This window comes from Entamoeba invadens (assembly GCF_000330505.1).
Source record: "Entamoeba invadens IP1 unplaced genomic scaffold scaff_1105074724957, whole genome shotgun sequence".
Classification (NCBI taxonomy): domain Eukaryota; phylum Evosea; order Mastigamoebida; family Endamoebidae; genus Entamoeba; species Entamoeba invadens.
The window spans coordinates 47,918-57,175 of NW_004191594.1; the positions used below are offsets into that span (position 1 = coordinate 47,918).

Sequence of the window (9,258 nt, forward strand, 5' to 3'; positions counted from 1 at the left end):
CTTCATCCATGTCTACAACTACTTCTTTCGAAGGAAGATATTTAACAGTACTACTCATGGGATATGCCCACTTCTCTCCAAACTCGGCATCGCTCGGAAGACTCACAACCCTCCAGTTGCACTCTTCTATTCGTTTCATTTGTCCTCGGTACTTCACAACATACTGATACGTCAGTCGGTCCGTGTCGCACATTACAGTGCTTTTCCATATATGTCCGTTATTCCATATCATCGGTCTAGTCGTCAATCTCTCATCTAATGTGTATCTCATCAAACTATTATAAAATAGTTATTATACTAATAAGCTATCGTTTCAATAAATAACTCAAGTAACAAACAAATCGTAGGTATTGTTCAGTCGAACGAACAAGTCCTCCCCGAAGATTGTAATGTACTCCAATTGCAATTGCAAGTGTCTTGTGTTCATTGATGAGTAATAAAAGAGTTCATAGAGTCTCTACTTTTATCGGGTCTTTGTTTTCTCACCCTTCAAAGTCTAACTCTTTTATTATTCTTTAAACTAAAATGTTGGAATTATGTGCTCTTCCCTATTTTATAATGTTTTTTTTTTGCTGTTTTGGTTTTTTAACGCTTTTTATTATATTTGGTGGTGTTGCGTTAAATTTACTTGTAAGTTCGGGATTTCTTCCTTCTTTTCTAGAAATTGTCCCATTTTTGAAAAATCATCTTTTCGGATTTTTTTAAGGGTTTGTTTAATCACGTTTTTTCCTTGAGAAATTTCCGTGCATTAAACCATATTTTTAGGTTTATTTACCATAAAAGTAGATTATGTAAAAACGCTTTTGGCGTTGTTGATTTTTTGAAATTTTAAGTATTCTTTATTATATTATGTAGTTTTTTTGTTATTTAAGTATGGTTTACAAAAAAGAGATTTAAAAGTTTTTGAAAAAAATAATTTAGTACAACAGATCAGGAAGGTAACCTAACGATACTCACATTAAAGTACTTTGTTTTGTGTTGTTATGAGTTTTCCATTATATTATTATGTATAATAATATAGTTATTGAAAATAGTATATTTTGTGGTGACACGTATTATCAAAAATAACCGACAACGATGAAACACGTTTTGCGTGGTTACACAATTGCGATTATAACACATTTTACACTCAATAAATGGCAAATGACAAATAATGGTTATATCAACCAAATAAGTAAATAATATTATAATTTAACTTATTTATATTATATGAAATTATATCAACAATTCAAACAAAACTCAGGTGTTTTTAAATTAAACATAGGAGATTAAATCACCGAGAGAATATTGCACTTTTCTTTCAAACCACTTTTATTATTTTGAAAGTTATTTATTAAATTAATATATTAATATATATAATAAACAAATTATAAAGTAAATAATTACAAAACAAATGCTATAATATTGTTTTTTTTCTATAATTGTAATATTATACTACTTTTGTTGATTTCAAATAAAAGTGTGTAAACATATGTGTAACATTGTGTATTTTTGAAAAATAACACAATGTTTTTAACAGACAAAGAAGATGAATGGACAACTGAAAATCAACACACAAATTGACAATTTTTCAAATGTTGTATCATGCGTGTTATTTTATGAGATTTGGACATCACATTTCAACTATATGTCTTACACAAAGCTTCCGAGAAGATTCAAACAATTTGGGTTCAACGGTCATTATTAATTAGACAAATACGATATTTAAACACAGTAAGTATTTTACAAGAACCCTTCCATTAACCTTTGAATATTAAAAAAAACTACTGCTATACTACCAATAGAATAAATCTCATTCATATCGCATGCCATAATTAATTATAGTTAATTTTTAAATTAAATTAATTCCATTAAACTCCACATTATTATTTGACCACCTTTTGTTAAATGTGACAACATTTTTTATAATTCATTTATAAAGGCCTTATTTTTTTATTTAGGCTTTATAATTTTACCATTTGTAATGGTTATATTTTTAAAAAATTCCTTTTTTCCTTTTTTATTATTACGTTCAGGTTCTTCGGTTGCACTTTTTCTTTTTTTATCACAACAAAAGACAAATCCTATATATCAATGGTTGTAAATAAAATTATTATTAATTAATATACAATATAATAACATTTTTTATTATTTCGAAATCATGTCAATACTATATTATACTATAACAAAACCATAAATCTGGTTTCAACCTGTTTGGTTCTTATTTGGAATCTTCTTTTTGCCTTTTTTCGTTAGAAATTTCCTTTTAAATATATGAAAAAGCACTTTTTTCAATCTGGTTGTCTGTTTATATAAAACAAGTCTAATTGTCTTGATTTGCCATCAACAAAACATAAAACGATAGCTAACAATTCTAAAAATAATACAAAGCTAATATAATCTATTATGTATAAAAAAACCAAATTTATTTAATTGTTTTATAATCATTATCTAAGCTACAATTTGAAAAATAAAGTGTCATTTTATGGAAAAGAGAAAAAAGATCCACTTGTTTTTGTTGGTTTTAAAATAAAAGAAAAAGAAAAAACTGCCATTTTCAAATACAAGAAACCTTTTTTTTCTTCAAAAGACTATACGATTGTTCATTTTGTCATTTCTTTATTCAAATGCACAAAATACCCCAAAACTTCCATAAAAACCGATTAAAAATAACAACAAAGTGTTAAAATAAGCAAAACATTTAAAGCGGTGAACAACGAAAAAAACGGAGGGTTTGTTTTTACAATAAATATTTCCTCCGCTTTTACAAACCTTTCTACAATTTGGAACACTATGTAAATTTAAACATTTGAAATGGCAAAATGTATTTCATCGAGTTTTTCCTCTTCTTTAAAGTCTATTTGAGTTTGCAACTCTTTTTTTAAATAACCAAATGGCCACAACAACAGAAGGTAACATCAACATACGTGGTGGCGACTTTCTTACATTCACAAAGGTATACTTTACTTTGAAAGGTACTCAACTCTTACTTTATCATGAAAATACCGTTTGTCAAACATTAATTCTACCTAATCCATTTTAGTTAAACCAATACTAACACAACTCACTTCAAGGATAAGAAGCCGATCTTGACTCTCAACTGCACCTCCGCATCCATCAAAAGAGTTTGTTTTTCATCACAGTCAAACGTCATACATATACTATATATTTATAGTAATATTTTATAATTTATAATATATATATATAGTATATATAACACATATTCTAGCAAAAATAGAAAACCCCTCTCTAGTTTTAAATATAGTACTTTTATTATATCATTATAGTTTGATTTGACTCATTGTGTTAACACGTAGTTGATCTCAACTGCGGTCCTTGCTGTTCCAGACCCATTACTTACTTTTGAAATATACTCCACTGAGTATTATCAAATAAAATGTCAATCCGAAGACCAGTTCATTTCTTTATTCAATCGGCTTAACACCGTAATGACTCCAATTGGGTACTTTGGGAATTCCGTCCTCTTCGCTTCTGAAAAGTCGAAGTGGGTCGTACCACTTCCCTTATACCGTTTTATTCCATATCTTGAGGAGAAGAATTTCTATGTGACGAATAACCTTTTGGATTATTTGATACCAGAGAATGAAGTGTTAAAGTTTTTAAATGTTTTGGAACTTGGCAGTGATATTGATCCTTCCACTATTCCTTTACAACTTTCCTTTGAAATCGTCAGAATTTATTTGGACTCATTAACAGATCCTATTATTAATGTTGACTATTTTTCTATTAAAAAGAGTCTGCAAAGTGATAGTCAGTTGAACAAAGTCGATGCAATTAAGTCCATTTTCGACGAGTTGGACAACAACAGAAAAAGTGTTGTGTATTTTGTTATTCGCCATATGTATAACATTTTCAACAATTCACAACAAAACGGCGTGTCAGCTGAGGAGATCGCGGAATTGTTTGGAAAATCTTTGATTTACAATAACGCAGACTTCGGTTACGAAAACGTCCGTAATAGTTTTGTAAGGCTTGTCTTGGAGGAGTTCGACTATGTTTCCGAAAATGTGTTGGAATTTGGGAAAACCCTGGGTAACCCTCCAAATTATCCTGTCGGAACGGGCGAGAGCAAATGCCACTATTTGGAAGATGTTGAGTTGTCAGTTTCCAAATTTGTGAATAAGTGCGATTGTGGCGGAATGAACGAACAGATAAGGGAAGAAAATCAGAGTAAAAAGAAGGGTCACTACTCACAAACTGTTGCTAATAAACAAAGCTCTGTGTTTAAAAATGGCTCGCAAACAGGGCCCAAGACACCAGTTAGGAAGGTTATGACACCAGACAGATTCAAGAGGAGAAGTGCCATCCCACAAATGATTGGCGAGCTTCACCAAAATAAATTCACTATTGGACAGTGCAGGAAAAATGCTTCAAAGAGCGAGCAAGAGAGGAGTGAAAGTGGCGAGTGTACGACAAGAGATCTAAGTCCAGAATACCAAGAAGAAAAATGTGAAGATTTGGAAAAGGCAAAAAATCCAATTGCAACCCAGTTCAAAGTTGTAGTACACTCGTCAAGAGTGTCGACATTCACGCCACTGTCTGCAAGAACAAGTTCTAAGCTTGTCATCTCACACGAAGAGTGACCACACAATCGTATATGGTTTTCATTTTAATAGTTTTGATTTAGCTTGTTTTTTTTATTTTTAATGAGATTTTTTAAATTGTTTTTTTTTATATTAATAAAAATAATTAAACTTGTTATAATTTGAGAAAAGAAATAAAAGTAATGTGTTATTATCCTTTTTAAAAAAAATTTTATTTGTTATTTTACTGTCAATTGAATAATCGTTTCAAATCAAACCATTTTATTAAAATAATCGACCAACATTTTGTACAACTTTTTTTATGTTTTTTAAAAAGTTGGTCTTTTATGTTTGTTTAGTATCAAACCAAACCTTATTTATCAGAAATAATAAGGACTGTTTTTTTATTATAATTAATATTAATTATTAGATTATTTTATTTATAATTATATAGTTTAGCTCAAACAGTTTGAGTCAAACTATATGACTAAAGTATAACAAGTTAATTATAATAATATAAAACATATATTTTAGTTAATTAATTATAATTAATTATAAGTTCAATCCTTCTATAAAAATAGTAAATAAAAGAGAAGAATTTAAGAGAATACAAACTTAGTGAAAACTACTAAGACCATTAAGTAATTTTATTTAAGTTTTAATACCACTTTAATTAACCGCCTCATTTGAATGAATGGAACTACAAAAAGAACACCATGAAGAGATACATTCTCAACGAAGCCGCTTTTTCGCCACCGGCCGACACTTTCAAAATCAGCCCAAGTGGTCGTTCAATAGCGATCCAACGAGAAGAGGATATTACAGTAGAGGGGTGGCGCGACCGAACTGTTTTAAGTCCATTTACTGACTACGCCTGGTTTTTGTATGACAACACAGAGATGTTAGTTCTTCGACAAAATAATATCATATTTATAGCGGATGAGAAGACCAAACCATCACCTCTCATGAAATTGAGTAGTTTTGATGGCATCAAAATTCACTCATACAAAGATGTATTTGTTGTTGTCGTGATTATAAAGGATGTTGTGGAGCCTTATATCTTTCACAAACTCCGACAAACCCGAAAAAAAGGAATACCGAGGAGCATTTGTGTGACGTTTAATTTCAATTGTTTGCTCGTATTGCGTGAAGGTGGGGAAGTGGTTTGTATTGATTGTCGACAAGAAGGGAAGGAAATAGCGTTTCACGTTGACTTGACAGAAATGGGAATGAAACGGGAAGATCTTGCAAATGTTTTAGGTATCGAAGTGAGTGACAATTTGAATTCGTTTTGGATCATCAAAGAGACTTGTATAACACGTGTGAGTATGGCGAGTGTCCCGTCAGTAAGGGAATATGCATTTGATCAAGAAATGGAAGAGTTATATGAATCGCGCGAAATTAAAGAACCGATTGTAGAAGATGACTTTGATGATGTCGAAGAAGACGAATACGTTGCATATAAAGTCTCACAGTACATTCAAGATTATGTCGATCTGTGTAAATTGTCTTCCACAATTGAAACGTTTGCAGTGAAACATGTCGTTGAAATTGATTGTCGCAATTGTGTCGTCAAAACTCTAGTCGACGATATGTCGCAACTTGTTGATTTGAAATCGATGAGTTCCAATGACCGTTTCATATCCGAGAAAAAGACGAACGTTCTCTATTTGTTTGGCACCGGATTCTGTTGGGGAGTTGTTGAAGACAATTTGACTGTTTTATATTTGAGGAGTGATATTGACATTGCAAAGGCGATATTAGTCTGTGAATTTGACGCGATGTTAAAGGTGTTACAGTCGATGAATAATGTAGAAGTGAATTATACGCTCAAATTGATGTCTGTCATATCACATGGGAAGAGTGAAGATGTGGTTGAATGCTTTTCCAAAGCAAGTCCACATGAGTTGTGGCAAAGTGTTGATATTGTCAACACTTTCATCGAAGGAAACGACTCGTTGAATTACGTTGTTGAAAATGCACTGGAAGCGGGAATGTATATCATCCAAATGTTGTTCAAGAACAACAAAAGTGTCATATTCAACGAGAAGTATCAAGACTTCTGTCGTCGAGTGATCGACATGAAATGTCCGGTATGGAAAAAGTACTTGAAAGAAGGGGAGAAATACGTCGATAAGGATTTGGTTGTTCTCCATCAGTGTGCTATTGACATGGAATCGAGAAACAAGGCAATTGATTATTTGTACACTCACACCGTTGATGAGTCAATTCATTTGGCTTTAAGGAGTGGCATTATCGATTTAATTTTCTTCTATCAAATGCTCGGTCATTCCACATGCAACTCAAGATTGATGAAAAACAGTTTTGAGTGTCTGCTTAAATGTGGTGTTCATTTAGACAACAATCTTTTGCGTTATGGCGATCACGTGAAAATGAGAAGTTCATATGAAAGTGAGGGGTTTGATTTGAACCAGGCGAAACGAGAAAGTATGAGAATTCATAAAGAACTTGAGGACAAACACAATTTGGAAAATCTTGAGAAAGAAAAATCACGAACATTAAAACAAAACGAACTTGAGAAAGTGATTGAACGCAAAAACGAACTTCTTGAGGAATTAAAACTGATGCGAGAAGAAAAAGAGAAAGTCCATCAAACGATCTCATCAAATCCATTTGATGAGAGTGCAGCACCTCTTCAAACTAATATTATTAATAACGAAACTATTGAATATATGAAAGAAAAGGAATTGAAAGACATCGAAGATACAATCTCAAGTTTTCAATATGATATTGGCGAAATCACGAACACCATATGTCCATTTCCTTCACTTGAAATTTTTATCCCCGAAATTGTCGAAGAAAAAAATGCGTTTATTTGTGACCCCCTTGAATTGATTTGCCCGCTTGAAATCACAGACAAAGAAAGTCAAAAAGAAATCTTAGAGGAGAATGGAGCCCTAGAAAAGGATGAAAAGTACTCAGAAATGCATTTCCCAAAACACCAACTTGTGAGCAAGGAAATCACTTATTTCTTCACGCCAGTGACTCACGTCAACTGTTTGCCACTCTATGAGATATATCATGACACCACTAGTCCATGTAATCAATGGATGTTAAATGCAGACGAGTTACTCACACAAGACTTCTCATATGAAGACATCGAGAGGAAAGAGAGCGCATTGACTCAATGTCCTTACAAAGAGATTGTTGAAGATATAAAACTGTTGTATCAAATAAACAACACGTACACTCCAACTCATCGATATGGCGTTTCTACACAACGAATTCAATCCCTGGAATGGCACGAATTTCCTCTTAAGGAATGTTTGATGTTTGGGGACGTTGTATTCCCTCTGTTACACATTAACACGACGAATGAAAGTGACAAGGAAAGGTGTTTAAAAATCGTTGAAAGTGAGACGAAAGCGAACACCATTTTTATCGATGAAATGGTGAAGACTAAGAGTGCAATGAGAATGAACCAATTTAAGTCAAATCATTTCGACAAGAACTCAACGTTTGAAGAGATCGACACGTTTGGGTTCTTTAACAGAGAAAAGCTTAATGCCGACTTCTTCAATGTATTTATTGAAAACAAGAAGCTCACTGTTATCGATTTATTGACGTTTTGTGACCACCACAAAGTGACTCTTCCTCTCTTTTTAAATGAAGCTAAAGCTTCAGACAAGAAGAAAGTCTTAAACAACCAAATGAACGAAATGAAACACGTGGAAACAGCATTTGGACATAGTAAGAAGTACCCGTCTTTACTTGAATTTTGGAGTTCAGTGCCATTGGAGGAGTATTTGAGTGACTTCACAATACTAAAGTCAATGTCTTCAATACAAGTTCTCAAGAAGATTCCCGCAAGGATTTTGTGCGAGATGGTTTTGTTCTGCGAGAACGGCGCAGTGGAACAAGCGGAAGTCCGAAGAGAACAGTTACATGAATTGATCAATGAAGACGTCGACTTGCCTCGTCAAATTGAGAACGTGTTGACTGAGTACTCCCAAGTGTCTGACGTCGAGACGTTATCAACACTCTCAAAAGTTTTGGAGAAGTCGCGATACTTCAGGAAGATCTCTGCGAACTTCCGAGCTATTTCTCTGTTACTCCGATGTGGTGTGCCAAGGAAGAACATGAGCAATGACACTGAAATTCTTCATGAATTGATGAAGGCCAAAGTGCCGTATTTTGACGAGTTTGTGTTGTTCTGTAGTGAAGAAGAGCAATTCCAGACATACATCATTCGCTCTCTCAATCGGCTCGACACAAGCAAATCAACATTAAACGCATACAACATAGTTTTGGAAACTATTAAAGAAACTCTGCAAACCCAACCCACACATACAAAAACAAATCCAATCGGCTTTGAAAAGAACATTAAAGAGAGTTGGGAATGCCATATTAAAAACATGAACTACTTCACAGGGAGTAAACACCATTTGGTCAAACATTACAAAAAGTGCATAGAAAAGGTTGCGTCACATAAAGAGTGTTGTGTCGAGCATATATGCGCTATATGCAAATATTTGGCCGAGGAGATTTACAAGAAGACCAACGAGTTGTCTGACAAATTTGCAATTGAGAAGTACACCAGTCAGAGTTTCAACGAATGTCTCAATATCTTAGGGAAAAAGGGTCTGAGCGAAGTCAAGAATGTACTAAGATTTATGACGAATGGGCAAATGAGTCAAGACATTCTAGCAGCACCTCGAGAAAATAATAAACACGTCCGAATGACAATTGCAGTGGGGAAAGGGGGGTCCAATTT

The 9,258-nt window shown here is 33.2% G+C and overlaps 3 protein-coding genes across 3 annotated transcripts; 2 read left to right on the forward strand and 1 right to left on the reverse strand.

The window, feature by feature from the left end:
* Nucleotides 1–51: 51 nt before the first annotated feature.
* Nucleotides 52–427, reverse strand: EIN_373980 (hypothetical protein; the record flags this gene model as incomplete). The annotated part of the gene is made up of 2 exons (XM_004182701.1): nucleotides 52–236; nucleotides 339–427. Coding segments are annotated over 2 exons (274 nt in total), but the record flags the coding sequence as incomplete, so codon positions are not given.
* A 3,001-nt stretch (nucleotides 428–3,428) lies between these two features.
* On the forward strand, nucleotides 3,429–4,583 carry EIN_373990 (hypothetical protein; the record flags this gene model as incomplete). Its single annotated transcript, XM_004182702.1, has 1 exon — nucleotides 3,429–4,583. The coding sequence occupies one exon, from the start codon at nucleotides 3,429–3,431 to the stop codon at nucleotides 4,581–4,583; it is 1,155 nt and encodes a 384-aa protein (XP_004182750.1).
* Nucleotides 4,584–5,239: 656 nt separating this feature from the next.
* On the forward strand, nucleotides 5,240–9,235 carry EIN_374000 (hypothetical protein; the record flags this gene model as incomplete). The annotated part of the gene is made up of 1 exon (XM_004182703.1): nucleotides 5,240–9,235. A coding segment is annotated over one exon (3,996 nt), but the record flags the coding sequence as incomplete, so codon positions are not given.
* Between the last annotated feature and the right edge of the window lie 23 nt (nucleotides 9,236–9,258).